At 37.0% G+C, this 22300-nt stretch overlaps 1 protein-coding gene across 16 annotated transcripts in view; it reads right to left on the bottom strand.

Annotated features, from left to right (window-relative positions):
* gse1b (Gse1 coiled-coil protein b) overlaps positions 1–22300 on the bottom strand; it is a 321762-nt gene that overhangs the window by 31408 nt on the left and 268054 nt on the right. For 9 of the 16 annotated variants that reach the window (XR_012393753.1, XR_012393752.1, XM_009293638.5 and 6 more), the window contains one exon: positions 5196–5393. The exons of 4 other annotated variants lie outside the window; for them this stretch is intronic. Coding sequence is in view for 7 of the 12 variants with exons in the window: in XM_009293638.5 (XP_009291913.2) it covers positions 5196–5393 (198 nt within the window). In the remaining 5 variants the exon portion in view is untranslated. Of the gene's footprint in view, positions 1–1381; positions 1466–3505; positions 3608–5195; positions 5394–22300 lie in introns of those variants that run through there. 3 more of the 16 variants (XM_073929392.1, XM_073929391.1, XM_073929390.1) reach the window with 3 other exon arrangements.

The raw sequence follows: 22300 nt of genomic DNA, 5'->3' as shown, positions 1-22300 counted from the left end.
TGAGTACCAGTTGGGTCAGTTGGCATTTCTGTGTGGAGTTTGCATGTTCCCCCCATGTTCGCATGGGTTTCCTCTGGATGCTCTGATTTCCCACACAGACCAAAGACATGTGGTATAGGTGAATTGAACAAATTAAATTCTACGTAATGTATGTTTGTGTGTGTGTGTGTGTGTGTGTGTTCCCAGCCCTGTGTTGCATCTGGAAGAGCATCCGCTGCGTAAAACTTGCTGGAATTAGTGGTTCATTGTGCTATGGCAACCTCAGAATTAGAGACTAAGCAGAGTAAGTACGTACTCTGTTATTCTAAAATGCAATACAGTAATGACACAAGCATAAATACATCTATTATGGTTGGGCGATGTCGACCAATTTGGCATCGTGCGATATCTAATGCGAAACATCACAATGGACGATGGCATCATCGTTGTAGGTGGCGGTGAAATAATTGTTCATGAATAATGAATTAATTCATACCGAATTAACTATTTGTAGCCTACCGTTTCAACTATCTGACCTGCATGGTCTTTGTTTTACCTATAACCAACTCATAAATAAATAAAGATAATTTACACACAAATTACCACCTGTCAATCACTTCTCAGGATCGTGATGTTTATCAGCCATCGGCTATGGACGATGGCATCATCTATAGACCCAACCCTAATATCTATGTACCCAAATGTACACCGTTCCCACTGAAGCTGTGGTTAGCTACCATATTTTCACATCCAGCATAAAAACAAACTGTAAATAGTGCAAATATACAGAAATAATCTGTAACGTACCAACTCAATTGCCAACAGTTCTCCCATAACTCACACTGTTCTTATTTGACGTTTTAGTGGTGTCCAAATAATTCTATTATTCAAAGCTAAAACATTGCTACAAATATAATACATTGCAAAAGAGTCTATCTGGTCTAGTATGAATTATAAATTTCACTGTTTAAGTTATATACATTGTTGGTCTATACAACATCTTTAATGTTAGTGATTGTAGCAGCACGTAAAAAACCTAACAATCTATTAACCCTAATGAATGGATGAATGAATGATTCATTTTTTAGCCAAATATTTATTTTTGCTTTGTCTATCATCTTTCTAAATGTTTTCACTGAGTTTGTCATATGCATTCTAGGACTGCCACATATTCCCTGGAAATATTCAAAGGAATCACCCTCTCTGAAGCATTCTCAGGATGCTTGGCACCTTTCAGAACAGACTTTGCAACTGGAGCATCTCTATGATGCCATAAAATGTCACCAGCTTGTGAGGCACTTTCAGGTATGCGTGTGCCTGTGTGTGTGAGCGCAGACAGCCTGTTCTCCAACTAGAGAGCCACAAAAAAAAAAAAAAAAAAAAACAGGGCACCTCATCCTACCCCCACATCCACGTCTGCCGCTTTCCTTTTAACCAGAACTAGAGACTCACTCCTCCCATCCACTCTTGTGTCTCTGTCTCTGCTGAAAAAAAGGATGAGTCCTTTAATATCCAAGTCCACATGGAGCAGCTAATTAATCACACACACACACACCACACCTGCTGTGAGAGAAACAGATTGGCTGTGTTCAGAAAGGAACACTAGAGGTGCTGCTTACTGCAACTATTTTCAGTTTCTAGTAGGCAACCTAAAATATTTAACTGCAGTACAGATTAATTTGTAATGCACTAAAGACCACCCCATTTCATCTCATTGAAGGAGATATAAAAAATAAAATTAACCATGGAAATAAATTAAATGATCATAAGAATACATAAACATTAATACATTTTATAAGTATTCATTTTATGACTGTTCTGTTAAATTATTAAAGGAATACCAATACAATAAGAACTACGTTTAATGATCTGCACTAAACTCAGTTGATTAAATGCATTTTATGAATTAAATACATTTTAGTTATTATACATGTTTATATATATACATTTAGTGTATATATATATATATATATATATATATATATATATATATATATATATATATATATATATATATGTGTGTGTGTGTGTGTGTTTTTTTAAATAATCAATCATGTGGTATTTATTCTTTAGCTCGATCTTAATTTATTTCACATTTAATTATGTATTCAAACATTGGTTTAAGCATGTTGATGCATCTTTTAACACAAAATCTACCCATGGAAACTGCACGTTCACATACAAAATAATTGCTTCTAAAATAACTGAAATAAAATAAAGTGGAGCGACGCTGGAAATCAGCCTACACTCTACCTGCCAAATTTCAGGTTATGCATCACTCACTGGGCCAGTCTGTAAACTCCTGCAGCCCACCTACAGCTGTCTGGACCAGAGACAAATCAGACAGACACTGGGCAGAGGCGTTTCCAGAACTGCTTTTAAAAGTGTGAGTGACCTAATCATAGTGTGCATCAGCTGTCTGTTTTTAAACACCACCCACAGGCACACACGGAGACAGACACAACGAAAAAGAAACAGAAGGCAGAGTCAAAACAGGTGATGGAACACCGCTAGCTGTGTGCAAGCTGTGTGCAAGTCAAAATAATAAAGTATACTTTAGTTTTTACAGTGCAGATGATGTGGACTTTGTCATCAGCACAGAATGTGTTTACTGTAAGCATAGCATCATATGGAGTATGGGTTTGGATGGCTATGAGCTCTGCAACTTCAAAACATAACATACTTTGGGTCTTAGACAAGATAACATCAATGTCCTGTGAGGTCATTCTTCACAGCAGGGTGCTGGAGCCATCAGCCCAAAGCATTCCCTCTCTTCCTGGGTCTGCTCACACCAGCTCACACCAGGGGACAGGCAGGAGAAGACAGGAAGCGTGAGGTGCACTACAGATTATGGGAGACTGTAAAAGCCTACTTCCTTCCTGAGGCGCTATCTACAAACACATCCAAGCATCATTTAAAAAAAGTCCATAATTTTGTTTATGTACATTCCACATTTACACGATGGCATTATCTGTAGAAAACACCACTATGTGGGCATATAGCAGCAAGTTATGTGATCTAGTTAATGTGAAAGAGGATCTGTCATTCTAAACACATCTCGCAATAGGGTGGGGGTTTATTAGATCTTTTTTTGTTGCTGTCTTTTAACTTTATGGAAATATTAATTAAATGTCAATATTTATTTAAAATGTTGGGCTGGGCGATAAAATCAGTATCAATATTTATTGACTGAACACCATTGTCAATATTGATTAAAAAAATTCAGTATGTAGTTTCAGTATGAAGCGCTATAATTTTATAAAAATGTGTCTGCTGAGCGAGCTCCTTGGAAGCAGTGTAAATAGGCTTAGGGTGAAAGTTAGTCATTTCCAATGGAGCCGCGCGACTTGCACGACGTGCATTAGGGAGCAAGGTGCACGTGAACCGCACACATTTTCCACTGGCAAACATCTAAACTTTTGTGAATGCAGCAAGCATACCACGATTCATGTAAGTAGAACTAAACAATCTGCTTCACAATTTGTATGGAACATGCATATTTCAGTAATAACAACAGAATAATTACCTCAGACAAACACTGCAGTGATTTTTACTTTTCTCTATGAACTTGCATCAGAGTTGCAGCAATGACTTGTCCATTTGTCATCCTCTGAGAAAATGGTTGATGGTCACCTAGTTACGAGAGACACCAGTGGAACGCGAGCACAAAGTCCATTGTAAATGATCAAGGAAATCCACGCACACACGCTTGTCAATTCAGGGCAGAATAACAACACATGCGAAAAAAAAGTGCGGTGGCTAGCATCAGTGAATAGATTGTAAATAAAAAAGGATGTAAGGATGTCACTAGAGTGGCTTTTTGGTTTCTTTTCTTGTGCATCACTGCCACTAGCTCCCCATCTGCAAGACTTTTTAGCACAGGATTACAGGATTTGTAATGTTGTGATATGTATTTGAATAATAATGGTTAGTTCCTTTACTTGAAAGCTCAGATTTGATTATCATAACTTGTGTTGTTGACAGAGTTTGAGGTTTACTGTATAATTATTATTATTTACACCTTAAAGTTTTTATTGTTCAGTATTTACGCTACCAAAGCACAAACTTTGTAACATTTTATTTATCAAGTTTAATAGTCTCTTTAAAATTTGTTTATTTTATTATAAAGAGATCAGATATTTTGCTGAAATATTTTTTTGTTTTTAAACTATTTGCCTTAGTAATTTTGGTAAATTAAAATAAAATAGTTAAATAAAAAAATACAAATAATCCTAAATGAATTGTTAAAAATGATTCAATAGTTACCAATATCAAATAATATATAAAACATGATATTGTGATCTATTTTTTTTGTACTATCCCCCAGCCCTAGTAGCATAGAGATTTTTGTTCTTTTTTTGATAATCCACTACCCTCTATGTTTTGAATTGGTGATAGATGAGCTAAAATAATAATCATAAAAAGGCATCTTCTAAGCGAGTACGTTTTTAACTTTTTGTCTACTTGTGTCTCATTTCAAGCAAGCCATTTGTATAAATTAAAGGTTTGCATAGTTGGTACACATCATTAAACCTCACTGGAGCTGATGGCCTAGTGGACAACACACCGACATATTGGGCAGCTGTGCCTCCAGTGGCCTGAGTTCAATTGCCAGCTTGAGGTCCTTTGTCGATCCCTTTCCCCTCTTCACACCACACTTTCATGTCTGATCTCTAAACAGCCCAAAGCAATAAATTGTACAGGTCTTTAACCCTTCTCATGTGGACCCATTAACATGCAGAGTTTAACTCCTTCCCTACTAAAACATAACTGAGGCTAATCAAGCTTTTGAGGATTACTTTGAAAATTTGGAAATAAATGGAAGGCTTTAGCAATGAAGGCAATAACAAAGTAGGCACGATCAGAACTTCCTTCAAGACATGTTAGCTTGGTTTTATAAATAGCTTCATTTAAGCTTCCAACTTGGCATACAAAGTTCTTCAGCCAATCTTCCCTTGGGAGCCAACACCATCAGCTCATGACCCGAGCCATGAACTACTAACCCCACTGAGGTGATGTCACAGTAAACACTGCAGTCCAACTCAAATGGGTCACTAAACATGACCAGGACTTGCAGCAGACTTCATTCAGTCTAATTTGAATTCCGCTAAAGGGTCATTATCATAGCAATGAGGAGAGGATAGCAAGGATGCATCTGTGTCCTTGAAGCACTGACACATGGGTCAGAGATCAAATGTCAGGGGGTCACAGCTTACCTCGGGGTTCCTCTGCCTGCTTGGCCAGCTTGCGGAGGGCAGCAGCGAATCCCGAGTGGGCGGACTGAGAGGCAGGACTGACATTGGGCACAATAGAACCGTTGAGGGGAGACGGGGTGAGGGGACTGACGGTCGCCGTGGTGCGGGTCGCCGTTGAAATCATGCCTAACGATGGTGACTTTGGCTCATGGCTCATGCCTGAGAGAGACAGAGAAATGGAGTGAGATATTAGGAGCAATACATAGGAAATACAAGGACCCCATACTGACTCATTGAGGACAACCACACACACCCAAACACACATAAAAACAGCTGTCTGTGCCCAACAGCTGCAGGATAGAGGTGAAGTGAAAGAAGTCAAAGGTTATGCCCAAGGTCACAGACAGCATGCTTGTCTGTGAGCATTCACACACACATACACACTCACACACACAATCTTCAACAATCATCAAAATCACCAATCACCATTAAACACAGATATCTATATACATTCCAAACGTGGCAGGTTATACCTCCACTAAGAATCTGGAATGTAATCTGGAGAAATGCAGTTGATAATCTGATAGTCATTTTAAGAGCAATCAAGCTCAATATACTTCTAGATACACCACAACCATGAAAAGACCATTAGATGCTGTTATAAAATTTATAAAATTACCAAATATGTCTAAGAAAAAACAACAAAGACCAAGATGTTCTATGTTTGGTTTGTTTGTGGGAAGTATATACAGTAATGGCCTGTTTCCACTGAGTACAGTACAGTATGGGTCACCTTCATCAGGCTTGCGTTTCCACTGACAAAAGGGTACCAATGGTGGGCGTGGTGTGACAGAAAGTTTCAGTCAATGTCCTTCTCACTCGAGGAAATGTCAAAGTAAAGCTACATGGGTCGTTCACATATCATATGAGAAGCACTTCTCACAAAAAAAAAAGATGGTTTATACACACACTTCTGTATAAATGTTCTTACTAATCTTTCTATGAACAGGATTTGATTATAACTGCAGATAGGCTGCAAAATAGCCTACTGTAGCATCTGCAATTATATAAAATAAATAAATAAATAAATGCAACATTTATGAACACGTACAGACCCTTACAGTCTTCGAAATTTTACTAATTACAGAAAAACTACACACAGCATACGTTTAGTCCTTATTTGGGTTGAAAAACATAACGCAACATAGCCCACAGTCAGTGCAAATCTCTCGATTGTATCTTTTATCTTCACCAGCACATGTAACCATTTGTTAGGTAGTATTATGTCATTTCTAGTTCATAATAGTAAAAACGTGATGATAATAGTTAAACATGGCACTTTGTTCACGTTTTAGGTTGGTGAAAGAATTGTTTGCTCCTTAGTTTTTTCGCACTTCACTCTCACGCTTATCCGTTTCTGAAAGGAATGGATGTCAGAAGCACTTCAATAACCATGCGCACGTTATTATCATGATCTCAAGAAGTTTGTTATGTCAAATACAGATGCGCACGCAAGCTCTATGGAGAAAGTAAAACCGCTACCGCTTTCAGACGGCATCGTAAAACAACAGGACACACAGATTTTGTTCTTCTTGGCTTTGTGGTTGTTCATCAAGATGACGACAAGGTTTGTTTGAGCTTGGGTCGACCATGGCTCATTATTATGATATATATACATTATTACGGTGTAATGTTTCGGCTTTCATTCTCCTGGCTTGTGTATGCACTAGTGACGCTTCTCTGTAAACCAATAGCGTTCAGCTTCACCTTTTGATACCCTTTTGTCGTGCTAGGTACCCTTTAAAACGGGTACCCAAAAAGTGGTACAGTACAGTTCGCTTTTAGGTGTCTTTTGACAGTGAATACAGCAATAAAAGCATACCGACCCGTACCATACCACTCAGTGGAAACGGACCATAATACGGTCCATGGAAACAAGGGCCTGTTTTAGAGCTAATCGCAGATCCAAGTCCATTTCAGTAAAACAAGGGGCGAGAGAGACAGGCAGACAGAGAATCTCTCTTAAGACCTGTTCACCCACGGCACTCCACACGAACCGCTCAGAGCAATTAATAATGAAACAAACAACAGCAGCAGCAGCACTGAAACACTGATCCTCAGACTGACCCTTCACACACAGCACAGATGTAAAGCGCTACCGTGTTCACATTCCAGTCTCCGTTTACTTCCTTGTTCACAAACTGTCGCTCTTTCACAAAGAACGTTTGGAGCTTACACACAAACCCAATCCCCTTTCACCAAGTCAAACGTTCAGTGTAGCAGCTGCTGCCATGTCACATGACCCTCCTCCTCTTCAGCCATAATTCTTCTGCCCTTCTGAGATAACAGAAAAAAAGAGAGAAAACAAGACTGGGAGGGGGTACCCAGTCTTTCTGTGTGTCCAGGAAGATCCTGAGCCAGAGGTGGTGGCAAGTTCTGACGTGCTCTTCCAATTGCAATCTCCTTCATGTTTCGCTCTCTCAAAAGCACATCTGTGCTCCACCCTCTGCATAATACTGCAAGAGAGATGAGAACAAGCACTAATGGCTGATGCAGGGCAAGACTTTTTACCACATCATACCTTTTGACACACACGTAGACCCTTTTAGTCTAGTTCAATTATGAAACCTTTTGTCTTATAGGACCATTCATTCAATCATTTTTCTTCGCCTTAGTCTCATTATTAATCAGGGGTCACCACAGCAGAAGGAATGAACCGCCAACTTCTAGCATGCGTTTTACGCAGCAGATGTCCTTCCAGCCACAGCCAAAACCCAGCACTGGGAATCACCCATACACATTTATACACACACATACACCATGGCCAATTTAGCTTACTTAATCCACAAAAATCAAACATTTAAAAACCTGAAAATCGCCCAAGGCACAATATAAGCATTAAGCTGTATATGTAACTATTCTGAATCGATCATATATAGTTATTAAAATGGCAGTTAAGAAAGCATCTGATAATAATGATGCAAATGTTTCCATGAGCTTCACTACTCCATTTATATTGTGTCACCTTTGATTAACTAGCACTTTATATTGTATGTTGCTTTAAAGCAAGAAGAATAATGGTATCATCAAAGAAGGAGGAGCTCCAGAGCACATCTATTGTATAATTTTTTTCTGACCAATAGTAGCTCTATTTGAGGAAGAGAATTGTTCAGGAACACTTTAGCAAGCCGTTTGGAACTCCTGAAATTCCAAACAACTGCATTTTGGCAGTAATTCTGTAGGAAAGTGTCACACCAGTTTGTTCTTTGACTTTACTTGAAGCATTGTAGGTCCTTTAAGGGCCTCATTTGGACTGAGCAGCTAGCTTTTAATTGTCTCAGAATGAAAGAAATACAAAGCCCATAATAATCTAAAAATAATTCAAGTTACCACGAATACAGTTATATTAGTTACAACTATGTTTTTGGTTCAAGTCACGCGTTCTACTTCTGTTTAAAGAAGCACAATTGTGTGACCAGTGGGAAATCTCCTCCGAAAGCCAGAGGGCACTATCATATGGACACCTACAAAGAATTAACAACATCATGCATTATAAAGAGAAGTTTAACTGCTTTTAATGATTCAGCATGACTAATAATCGTATAACTGCAGAATGGTCTATTGACCATTGTCAATTGACTGAAGTTATGAGTTGGAGTAATAAACATGCTATTATATCTGGTATTTTCACATCCAGCATTTACCACACAGAACAGTATTTATTGCAAACAGCAGGCATTATCTCAAAATAGCCATCTCAATATCATTATGATCCGATTAAACAATTTTTGCGCAGCCATGTAAAAGCACATGCTGGAGTTGTTATACTGACACTGTTAAACATTTATTCTCACCCACAAGACTTTGTGTTCGCTACAAAGAAAAAACATCAAAAGCTTGTCGTAATCATATGCAATATGATCATTTAAACGATGTGCATGGTTTTGATTTTATTTTCACTGCTGAATGTCCTCATGTGATGGCTGCCATCATTCAGAGAAATTAGTGGTTCTGTTTACTAAAGTGGACATCATTCACGTGCATCTTCTCTGTGGTAAAACACAGAGCTCACGGTCAGCTCACGTGTAATTACGGCCGCGAATACAGTAGGTGACTTTTTCAACACCATTTGAAGGTGTCCACTTTGCTGAGCAACGTTTAAAAACAATGTAAAGACTTGTGCGAAAGCCTTCATGCTTCTCTCCTGACCTCGAAAATATAATTAGCTTAATTGTAGAAATGCTGGATTAAGATCGTGTGGGGGCTCAAATTGAGATCGCAATTTTTTTTCGATTAATCAAGCAGCTGTAACTGACACACATGAAAGTTGTCTTTGATTAATCGGTCAGCTCTAAATTCACACTGTAGCATTTGTGTGCATATTTTTTATAACAGCTACAACTGCTTAAAATTAGTGTTCTAAAAAAGTATTGTGTTGAATGAAAAAAAAAAAATTATAAAAAAAAATCCATTTGGCGCAAACATGTAAATGCTGTTAAATGTGTTCTTAAACACTGTTGATTGGCCATTGTGTTTACGTCCTCATGTCCCTGTATCTGTGTTTGCATGCGGTGAAGAGAGGTAAACTGATGACCTTTACAGCCAATCACAGTCACTTCTGTTGAGCATGCAGAAACAATGACCAATAAATGGTGTTTAAGAATGCACAAATGGCGCTCAACCAACAATCAAATGTTAGCGGGAAATTGACTTTTTTATTTCAGTAATTGGTGACAAACTCGATTCTTCTGACAACACCAAGTAGAACAATATATGCTAACATTTTGGCTGATAACATGTTTTCCCACCTTACAGCAAGGAGGTGACTGGTTTGATTCTTGGCTGGGCCAGCTGGCATTTCTGAATGGAGTTTGGATGTTTTCTGCATATTCTCGTGGGTGCTCCGGTTTCCTCCGCAGTCCAAAGACATGCTCTAATGGTAAACTAAAATTTGCTGTAGGGAGTGCAAAGCCCATTGTAAATGGTCAATGAAACCGAAACCATGCGCTTGCACTTGCCACTTTAGGTCAGAAAAACAACATATGCGAAAATGAGATTGTAAATAAAAAAAGGATGTAAGGATGTTGCCAGAGTGGCTTTTTGGTTTCTTTTCATGTGCATCCCAGCCACTAGCTCCCCATCTGAAAGATTTTTTTTTTTTTTTGCATGTTGTCATTCGCTCATTTAACAATTTGAAATGATGTATTTAAATAATGTTGGTTAGTTATTTTACTTGAAAGCTTAGAAATGATTTTATAATTTTGTTTTGTTAACAGAGATTGAGGTTAACTGTATCATTATTATTTACACTGTAAAGATGTTGATCTAACTTAAAGTTTGCTTTGATTGTTCAGTATTTATGCTTTACCATTGCACACAATTTGTAACATTTTATTTATTAAGTTTAAGAGTCTTTTTTATCACTTATGTTTATGAGATATTTTGTTTAAATATTTTTGTTTTTAACTCTTAAATCTATATGCCTTAGAAATGTTGGTAAATTACAATAAAGTGGTTAAATAAAAAAAATATGTAAAATATGTATTGTTTAAAAATATTTAATAATTGTTCATATCGAATGATATAAAACATGATACCATGATTATTTTTTTTTGCATTATCGCCTAGCCCCATGACAGAGTAATTGGCAATTCATTCTGCCGTGTTGACCCCTGATAAATCAGAGACTAAGATGAAGGATAGAGAGTGAATGTTTACATTTCTACAAATGTCATTAGTCAATTAATCATTATACAGAATAAAAGTAGCAACATATCAGTTATATTTAACAATAAGTTATTATCCATAAATGCATATGATCATCCCTTTTACTAGTGTGATTTGTGTGATCACACTAGGGCTGAGTACGACTGTCGCCCCCCTCCTTACTTCTCTCCTAGCCTGCACTCACACTGCACATTTACATTCCAGGTCGGAGCATGCTTAGATCATTGTGATGACACAGGGCACTGTCACAATATATTCCTGAAAAGATCCAGTGCTTTTGTCTCACTGAAATGTACAAGCAACCGCGCTGCACGCAACCACACCCTGGGCGCAGCACAGAGTGATCCCACTAGTCAAATGAGCCAGGCTTTGGGGGTCAAACGTGCTGGGGCATGGTTCAGAACACCTAGTGTGAGTTCACCCTAAATTGAGCAGTTTCATGAAAGCAAGCCATTTGTGGTAGGTGTGTGCAGAATATGAAGAGTTAAACAGAGAACTTGAAGTCATCACCGCAGGCCACAATGATTCAGTTGTCTTTCCTCCTGGTAATGCTCACAGTTTTCACACCGAGAGATGAAGAAAAAAGAAGGTGAAGGAGGGACTGTCTTCAACTCATCAACAGAGCTCATTCATCTACACACAGATACATCACATAAACACAGCACACATATTGTACGAATGCTAATAGTGTTACTTCCTACATTAATATTGACTTGATACTAAATTAATTATTCCACAAATTACAAAACTTCATTTTATTTTCTTACCAAATAACTGTTTAATAAATGTTTTGATTCTGTACATGTAAAATAAAAAACTAAAATAAAGTATTTTTCTTAAATCTTGATATGATTTTAAGTGGTGACAGTTAAATGACTTATTACATTATAAATGATTTTTCATCATTCAGCTCTACAACAGTAATTTAACAATTCCTAAAGAGATTAGACCTATTTTGACAATTAGTTTTTTAGCAAAATCATACAACTACATTTTTTTTATATGAGATGTTTTTCAGATGAAATAATGAAATGGTAATTAAAGGTAATTTTCGATGACTGCATCAGAATTTATTAGTATTTTGGTACTGATGTGTGAATGATATCTTAACCATTAAGAAGACGGAACATAGCTACAGCACATTTGTGAAAAGGGTAATATTACAGTAATTTACCAGGATTCTTGTATTAGTTTGGAATATTAGAAAATCAATGACTTGTTTTATAAATAATTCTATCATCATGCAATCAAATGAATCAACTGAATGAACAGCCAACTTGTATCCACTAAATCAGATGTATAATGTTATTTGAAACTCTCTAGGGTTTACTTCACCAGTGGCCACTCTTTAGATTTGCATTATTTTAACATTTATTTATTTAGCCAAAGAAGTCTCCACATATGTGATATGTGCCTTTTCAATATCTCTGATCCACCTGTGTCATTTAAAACTGTTTAGAATTTATTGTGTCACAGAAATAGTTTTTAAACAATAACATTTGCATTACATCATCTTTGAAATCTGCTAATATTATCTGTCAAGCACGTAGCCAGCCTGGTAAAAGTGGCAATTATTTTTTTCTCAAAAAAATTTACTTTTTGCAGTTATTCACCTCATTTTCTATTTAATTTTGTGATTTAAATACTGCATATTTGTCACATTTTAAGCACTATTTTTAGCTAAACTAGCTTGCTGAATGGTCATCATAACCACACTTTTGTAATACCAAAAATATTTCCTAAAGACTTTGAATAGAGAAATGTGAAATAATACTTTTAATGCATTTTTAAAATACATTTTATTACATCATATGTCATTAGAAAAATAGAAATTTGTTTTAAATTTTTTTAATAAAAAAAATATAAATTGGGCAAATAACAAACTGGCCAGCACATTCAACTTTCCTCAGTTACAATTTGGCCATTTTAATAAAAAATAAATTAAAACATCATAATAATGATAATGATAATGATAATAATAATAATAATAATAATAATAATAATAATAATAATAATAATAATAATGTAGAGCTTCACATTTTTCTAGCCTTTCATTTCAAAATTCATGGATAACAAAATAGCCAAAGCAGTATTCTTTACACTTTCAATATGGTCTGCTTTTGGTGCTTCACACCTTTTCATTGCTCATTTTTTGTTTTTAAGAGTAAGGTCTAAGATTTGGAAAAAAAAGTTAGATGTATAATGTTTTCTGGTAAAACACAATACGGTAGGGAATGATGTTTTCTCTTACGTCAGATTGTATGAAAATATTTGTTAGCATTGGCCAAATCTGATTAGTTGAAGGTACACCGAAGCAACAGCCAACAGAGGATTCCACTTAGTCTTGAAGCCTTTTTCGATGGGTAAATGTCACGATTTATGATGGCACTGCAGTTAAAATAGGACAAATGAGTTCATGTATGGGACAAATTCTAGACTTTTGTCAGAGAGGGGAAAGTCTTTCCCACCACCCGAACCCCCCTGGCTACAGGCCTGTCTATACAATAAAATATGCTCCCTACCAGTTAGTTTGAGTTATAAATTGGTCTTTGGAAGTGTGGAGACCTCTATTATCAGTAAACTGGCAACTGTCTGAACTTTAAATTTGCCTCCTGGCCTTCAAAAGGTAATACTAATCTCTATCCATGAGGTAAAAGCTGGGATTCCTAAGCATGTTACTGTGGTTCGTTTGCCAGTGAACCCAGATTCCTGCTGATATATGACCATGATGTGCTGTTGCCCAGCAGAGGGAGCTACCATCTGCAATAAGATTGGAACTACTGCATTCATCACATATATTCAGAAGCTCTACAGTAGCAAATGCGATAAAAACAAAGAAATCAGCATCTCCACCTTTGTATGCTTTCCTTGTGCCGTGTCTGTTGTGATTTCAAACTACGAGTGAGAATAGACGAAAGTCAGTGTTTACTAATCTAGATTAATCTGCTGATCTGCTGTAACAGTAGAGCTGCTGCCCTTTTGGCACAATCGCAAGCCACAATATAACAAAACACACAGGGACTCCAATGAACAGCCCACTTCTGACCTGACCATGCGTAAACACACACAATAATCCCAGTGGCTCCACTGTGCTGCGGCCTACTGCTGAGATAAGAGGTGTGCTGCCCTGGAGAGCGTTTAATCTTTAACCAGCAACAGATTTGCCTATCAGCTCATTAAAGCGGTCCAGATCTGCAGGACAGAGCTATCTGCTGTCATTCATCTGGAATTACCCCGCGTGTGTGTGCGTGACTCAATCTAACATGGCCCTCGGGGAGAGTGTGTGAGGATATATACACACACAGACATACAAACACATGCTTGACCCAGAATGACTGGTTTTATCACTACAGTCTGAATAAATGAGAATGCACACAGCAAAAAGGAAACTACAGTCCGCACAAAAACAAACACAACACTCCCCTTTCACGGAACACTATCTGGAAGTGCTTGCAGACTCATCTTTATGACAAGCACACGGCAGCTTGCTCATACTCACCCACACATATTTCACCACATTAAATCACCTCGTAATTTCACATCATTCACCCTTATTTAGAAAAAATGCAAGTGAAGGGTTTTGTTCAGGCCTTGGGCATCTTGTAACATGAGTATGGTCTCCAAATAGTCCATTTACATATTTTGTCATGTTGTGTTAATTCTGGGAACTGTAAATTGCATTAGATCTTATTAATTATCAAATGACACCTCTGAACTCTTGTTTCTTTGGTTTTAAAGTTGTTTTTAATAAGATTGCCATTTTTCTTAATGCCAGTAGCATGGCAATGTTTTACCAATAATTGAAGGGTATTGCACTTTTGATAAAACACAGCACTCTTCACTGTCACTCTTTAATGAGCCAGCCAATCACAGAGAGGATAAGGATGATGGGACAAATACCAGTAGTACAGTATCATAATAGGCGAAGCATTTGATCTTAAAGGTGCTATATGTAAGTGTTTGACTCTTCTAAAGCATAAAAATACCATAAAATGTTTGCATATACTTAAGAGACACGCCGAGTGAACATTCTTGTTTATCTGAAAAACAATGCTGAAGTCAGTTATTCTGCTTTGAAAATGGGCATTCTGTGCAGGTTCTTTTAACCCGCTCAATGCCAGTTTAGCCAATTATATTTCAGCATCCCGGGTTGCCTTGTTGGAAAAATGCATATTTCTCTTAAAGCATGTGTCTGTGACCAAAATGTGAGCTCTGGAGGATGGTAGCAAACTCCGAAACGAGACGCAGATTCAGAGTTGCACATGAGGTTATAAATTAACAAATAATATAAATATTATGAATGTAAACATAAGGTGAGCAGGTTACATTGTAACACCGTGTCATAACAACACGCTACGTGATATGATTGGCAGTGATAAGCAATTTGGCTGTTTGCACCAGACGAAACACATTAAAAATACAGCCTCACAAAATGGTAAGGTTTATAATCTAATAATACAAATTAAACCTCTTTAATAGCTGATATGGGTTGGTTTTGAGTCACAGTTCTAAAGGTCAATTCTAATAAGTTTATTTTATTTTCAAGATCTGAGGTGAACTATCTGCTGCTGCTTTCTGTAGTATAGCAATAAATGTCATGTAAAATGCCATTCAAACTCATATTGTTAGCATTTAACACTGAATAAAGCACATGAGGTGTACCTGATGTCATCATTGTCAGTTTTCTGTCGTTCAGCTGCAAGAAATAGAAGCTGTTTCCAATATATAAATTCCAGGTGTTGGTTGAACTCCTGGTAATATGGAGAATATTCCTTCTATCAGGTGCCGTTGCTTGTATTTAAAACACGATTCAAATCAGCCTTTAGGTTCGATTGTTAGACTACCTCCTTGGTCCTCAACTTGGCAAGTAGAACTTGCATTTGTTTTTATCCAGGAATGCAAAGTTGCATGTTTTCAAATATGTACAGCTAGGCTTTTCCAAAAAGTGCTAACATTTTCAGCTAGCTAAAAGTGTGGTGGACACATGACCTAAGAGATTTAAGCTTAAATGAGACCTTTTATGTAAAAATCACTTTTATAAGGGTTGAACACAAACACAGTTGTGTGGCAAGTGTTTGTGAATATACCCAGCCTCTAATGGTGAAAATATATTAATTCTATTTTTTATAATCACACTGGATAAAAACAATCAGGACAACACTTTGATTAACATTCTTCCTTTGTGCGTGTCATCGGAGGCGGAAATTCCCATTCATTAGTGACAATCTTTCTGTCTCATTAGCATAAACATCCCTGAGTGTGAAGCAGCCATCCATTCTTTGTGTTTTCAAATAATTCCTGTCGAAGATCATTTTTAAAAGAAGACTGGGAGCTTAAAATTAAATATAAAGTGACAGTCCTAAAAACGGCAAAATTTGACTCAAGTAGGCAGTTTCAAAGAGTTAAAAAACAGTATTTGTGGGGTATTTTGAGCTGAAACTTCACATAAACACTCTAGGGACATTAGAGACTTATTTTACATTTTGTAAAAAGGATCATAATAGGTCTCCTTTAATGTGACAGTTCTTTAAAGTCACGTGTGCTTTCTACACTGCTAAAACTGCTGGATAGAGAAATACATGAGCGACTTCAGCTTTACACGCACACACACTTACACACATGCGCGCACACACACACACACACACACACACACACACACACACACACACACACACCATATGACATTCAGCTGATCTGGCAGCTGGCTGTGGCACTTCCAGGTGGTTCATAATGAAGCCTTTCTCCTGTGTGTGTGTGTGTGTGTGTGTGTGTCATGCGCAGAGACTATTGAAGACAGCACTAGCAGAACAACAGTGTGTGAGCACTGTGGGGAGTGAAGAATGCTGCCTTTTTATGTATTGTGTTGGTGTGGAGGATTTTGGGCCACCTCTGTTGCAGCCCCTAAGGGTTTCCTGTCAGCTGAGGACAGTCGACCAGTGTGGCGATTATGGGGACTGAGCTGTAAGTGATACTGTGACGTTAAACTGCCCTGCTGCTTCACCCCACCACACGACACTCAAGAACCTCCGACACACTTACACACTGTGACAAAACGGCCGCAGACCTGGACAGAACACACACAATGTGAGCACTATGCTGTATGAACTGCAGGGTGATAAGACAAGGTCTGGGCGAGCGTGTGTGTGTCTTATCTCTGGCTTCAGCGCTGCTTGCACTGCGTTTGTTTAGCCGTGTCTTATCGCCACCACAGGGATTACAGAAGCTACTTTCACACACTGCTGTGGTGTTCTCAACGCTTGCATCTGGGGCCAAAATGCACTCATCCGGATCCCCTCCAAAAAACATAGGACTAGACATATGGCGATTATATTCAACAATCCTGATAATATTCATATCATGAGCAATTCAAAACACTGTGAATAATTACTTCATTTAATTGATGTCTTTTAGGAATATTCAGATTGTTGCTTTATCACTGCAGTATTTGTTGCTTTATCACTACGATGAAGACTTCATAGTTAATATTACATTCAAACTAACATTTTTGCATGTTAACCTGGCCTACGGCATTGAAAATTCTGTAAATATTTAAAGGCATTTTGTTCATTAACTCTGTACAGTAATGGCCCGTTTCCACTGAGTGGTACAGTACGGGTCGCCTTAATCAAGCTAGCGTTTCCAATGGAAAAAAAGAGTACCAATGGTACACTTTTGGTGAGCATAGTGTAAGACAGAAAGTTTCAGTCAATGTCATTCTCACTTGAGGAACTGTCAAAGTAAAGCTATACGGGTCGTTCACATATAGTTGGACAAACACTTCTCACAAAAACAGATGCTGAATGCACATAAATACTTGTGTATAAATGCTCATTACTAACTTTTATATGAACATGATTTGATTATAACTGCAGATCAATGTTAATTATGTAAAATAAATAATTGCAAAATATATGAACACATACAGACCCTTACACTCTCCGATATGTTACCAATTAGAGAAAAAACTACACACAGCATACATTTAGTCCTTATTTGGGTTTAAAAACAACACACAACATATAGCCCTCACCCACAGTCAGTGCAAACCTCTCATCCGTATCTTTAATCTTCACCAGCACATGTAACCTCTTGTTAGATAGTAATTCCATCATTCTGAGTTCATAAAAGTCCATAAGGTGATGATAATAGTTAAATATGGCAGTTTGATCGTGATTTAGCTTGCTGAAAGAATCATTTTCAAGCTTCTCCTTTGTTTTTTCAAGCTTTACGCTTCTGATAGAATCAGATGTCAGACGTCCATCAATTATCTTGCGCACGTTATTATCATGAGCTCGAAAAGTTATTTAAAAAATAGACGTGCGATGAGCGTATGCGAGAAAGCAAAACTGCTTGTGCTTTAGACAGCCTTGTAACGATACTCCCAAAATTATTTCTCAGAAATCCGCAGATTTTTACTAAAATTCTCTTCAGAAATAGCAAAAACCGTCAGCAGATTCCATTTGGCCCTAGTTATGATCAATTAATTAAATGGAGTTAGTAAGTAATAAAATTCAGTTGTACTTTAACAAATAACTATATTTCTATTTATCGCTACTGATTTTAATGCATTAAGTAACGCTTACTAATGAGACTTCATTGTGTTCAAGTGTTATCTAAATTGCACTTTATCTGAACATCTAGACACTTAAGCAATACAGTATATACAGCAACAAACAGTGATTTTGGTTATAAATTAGGCTTTATTGCAGATTAGGTCAATACCGTGATACTACTGTATGTCCCGTATTAAAAGCTTCAACAATTATTTCCAACAAGAAAATCTGATACCTCAGGACAAAAAATCTGTTTAGTTCTAAATATCTAATAAAATCTCTTTATATTAGAGCTGCTCAATATGTGGTTTCAGCATCGATATGGCAATGTGATCATTCACAAAATCGTATCACAGAATATATGCAATGTTGAGTTTGTATTATAAATTATCATTTGCATGTGGTTTTGATGCCAGGGGAATGTATAATGATTTTAAAAGCTGTCAGGTATTAAAGAAAATTACTGTTTTTAATTATGTTGAATTTTTTTGATTTTTATCAGTTAGTTTACTTAAATACTGTTAGGGAAATGATAAAACACTTTATTTCATATGTATTAATTTATAGATTGTATTTATAGATTGTTATGCATGAAAATACTCACAACACATGCAAATACAGAAATGCACAGCAAATAGCACAGATTTCAATGAAAATGTGTTGGGGGACATCTAAAAAGTTTATAGATGGATTTTATGAGGTGCATAGAGTAAACATTACTTCATAAATCTCTAAACACGTGCAACAACACATGCAAATAAAGAAATGCACTGCAAATAGCACAGACAACAAGAAAAATGTATGGATCCCAAAAATGTTAAAGATTTATGCATTACCATTGCAGAATTATTCCAATTTATCTAAAATTATAAATTCTTTCCAAATAGAGATCTTAAGTCATCTGGTGAAGCTTTCTGAGTCCTTACTTGTTTTTTGACTTTTAGATTGATCTATTATCAAAATTAAGGGTTATTTAATTATTGAACTTTTTTAGACTTTGCATTTTAAATCCACTTTAAAACCCAGTTTGGCTGAAACAACATGTCTGATTCGTGAAGGAAAAAAGTAACAGAGTCCTCCATGTGCGAATACATACACATTACGATAAGTGAAGTGCATCATAGAAAAATACATAAATAAACCATGTAAAACATGTTGACTTTCATTTTGCTTAATTCGGCCAGCCCCATTAAATGTTAAGTAATCCTTTATAAAGACGCAATATATCCTTTATCAGCCTCTGAAATGACTTTTCCTTTCTGCAGAAGTAATGAAGGTGGCATGGCTAAAGAAAAACAGAAATATTAACAAAATAAACTCACGGCCTGACATGCATGACTCAATCAAGTCCCACTCCACATTATTTCTAGTGTAATATTCTATCAAACTGTAAAGTTAAATATGGTCTAATTGTATTTTATTAAGCTATAGGCTTCTGTCTATTTTAATTGAAAGCCTATCCAATTTGCCATTGGGAACACAATTTCTCTTGCATGTTTTGGTGGCACACAGCGCTGCGGAGTCTGATACGAAGGTGCTGACAGTTGAAAGGTCTGGTTTCCAGGTCGTGGACGCTGAATGCTGCAACATGTCGAGGCCGATCTGGTGTCAAAGATAACATCAGATAACAGCTGTGAGCCGGGGACGCCCGTCACCGCCCGTCCTGCACATTACCCAGCATGCCAGAGCATTTGCATATGCAGAGCCAGGGCTGTGTTTGACTAGGGTGGATAGGCAAATCAGAGCAGTAAGCTTTCTCCCTGAGCTGAGGTCGTGACAAGATTGAACGATATGTAACTGACGGTTGCTTGTGTGCGCATGTGGTCTGTTGTGTGACTGCCTTGGAGCTACAGCTTACACAGGAAGTGCTCACTTAGTTGCTTTCTATTCATACCTACGCTATGTGGTTTAGTACAGCCATGCAAAATTAGAAAATAAACATGAGTCCATAACCTTCAGAGGGCGCTATCTCACATTCTGGTGAGTAAGGATAGTGTGACACTAAAAGCGTACCTATTTAAAAGAGCTTTCGCATGTAAAACCCTCACTCTCATGTTAACTCACATACATTTAGGAAAAAGACTGTTGTTAATGAAGTAAACACAGTTACGCCTCTAGTTTGTTTTATTGGGTATGCTATACATTAAACAGTGTTTAATGATTGGATGAGTGAAAGAAAAACATCTGGGATCTGATAAAATCCCTGCGCTTACTGTAGAGATCTGTTCAGACTCATCACAAAACAAACGCAGACAAAAAAAAAAGAGGAAGTCTGTAAGAAGTATACTGAAAGTAGCTTGCGGTTATCAAAAAAAACTGCAAGACTGGAGGTGTAAAACATCCTAAGCAACATTTCTACTTAAGAATGCTCATCGGCTTGCATTTTAGTGTATCCAATTTAGTATTATCATCCATAATATGGTGTAAACAAGTTGTAACTTGTGTTCATTTATTTACTTATTTTCACCGTACTGGTAATCCTGTTCCTGTAAAGGCCCTGGTATACTTCAAATGAAATTGAAAATGAAATGATGTCATTTCAAACAAAATCTGTCTGAAACAAAGATCTTTTGAGTTTGCTCAACAGTTTGAAACAGCTCACCAAAGCATACATTTTGTGCAATTCGAATTGGATAATAGACATCTATTGGTTCATGACGATTACAAAATCGATGGGTGTGTTGTGGAACTCCGCCTCCTATGACGTGCAATTTCTAATTTGATATTTAAGGCACCTCCCTCCAGAGTTTAGTTCAATTAAACACACTTAATCAAGTTCCCTGCTTCTTCCTGTTATTAACATACAATTATCAGAGATCCGATGATAAATAGTCAACCAGGACCCACTTTTGTTTCACCTGGTGTATATATTTATAAACTCTTGACCACATGAGTTCTCATTTCAGCTAGGGAAAAGGATATGGATGGCAAATACAACGCTTCTGTGATCCATATTAATACAATGCAGCAAAATACGAATACTTTGTTCTGTTTTGGTACACCTTCTACAGTACATTGAGAGTTGGAGAGCTGGTGGACTTTTGTAGCCATTTCAAATGCATTCAACAATAGCATTTATACAGCAATCAAACCGAGGCCATGTCCACACATACACGAGTGTTTTGTAAACAGTTTTTCCTCCTTTTTAAAACAAATCTCACCCACACAAGCATGGTTTTAAAAAAATCTGTGAAAACACCCTATTAAGCGCCATTCAAGAGCATGCCAAATCAACAGGTGGCGATATACGTATAACTGTAAAATAATGCTGGCCTATCAGAAACCCCGAAAAGTGTTATTATTTGTTACAGTTGGCAAAATTCTGATGCCTCTGTCCTAAACATAAGTAGGCATAATAGTAGGGCTGTGCGATTAATCAAACTTGCAATTTTAAATGTTGTGATTAGTTAATTGCAAGAGGCTGCAATATAAAATACATATACATATATGCAAGCAAAAATAATGAACAATATCTTCAAAACCAGTCCGCTATGCTTCAGAAAATCAAATATGCTAAACTTTCTGCAATGAAGTTATCACAGACATGGTATCGATGCCCAATCGTGATGCCCATTTGTCATTTACAACTCCCCACGACATCAAGGTAATCGTGCCAAAATCGTGTGATTTAACCGGGGCTTTATAACTAGCCAATTGAGTGAGCACACTTTTATGCTGCCCACGCAGAAAAAATAAAAAAAAAGGAAAGCACTGACAAGTGGCATTATGACATCTGCTGCTTAATGCTAAGAAGCATTAATAGATGAATTAATATCAAAGAAAAACAGCATTTGTAATATGGGAATATTTTGGTTTCAAAGTTGCAGACACCAAACAAAAACAGGT

This window comes from Danio rerio, chromosome 18 (assembly GCF_049306965.1).
Source record: "Danio rerio strain Tuebingen ecotype United States chromosome 18, GRCz12tu, whole genome shotgun sequence".
NCBI classification, from domain to species: domain Eukaryota; kingdom Metazoa; phylum Chordata; class Actinopteri; order Cypriniformes; family Danionidae; genus Danio; species Danio rerio.
This window is presented reverse-complemented; position numbering and strand designations above follow the sequence as displayed.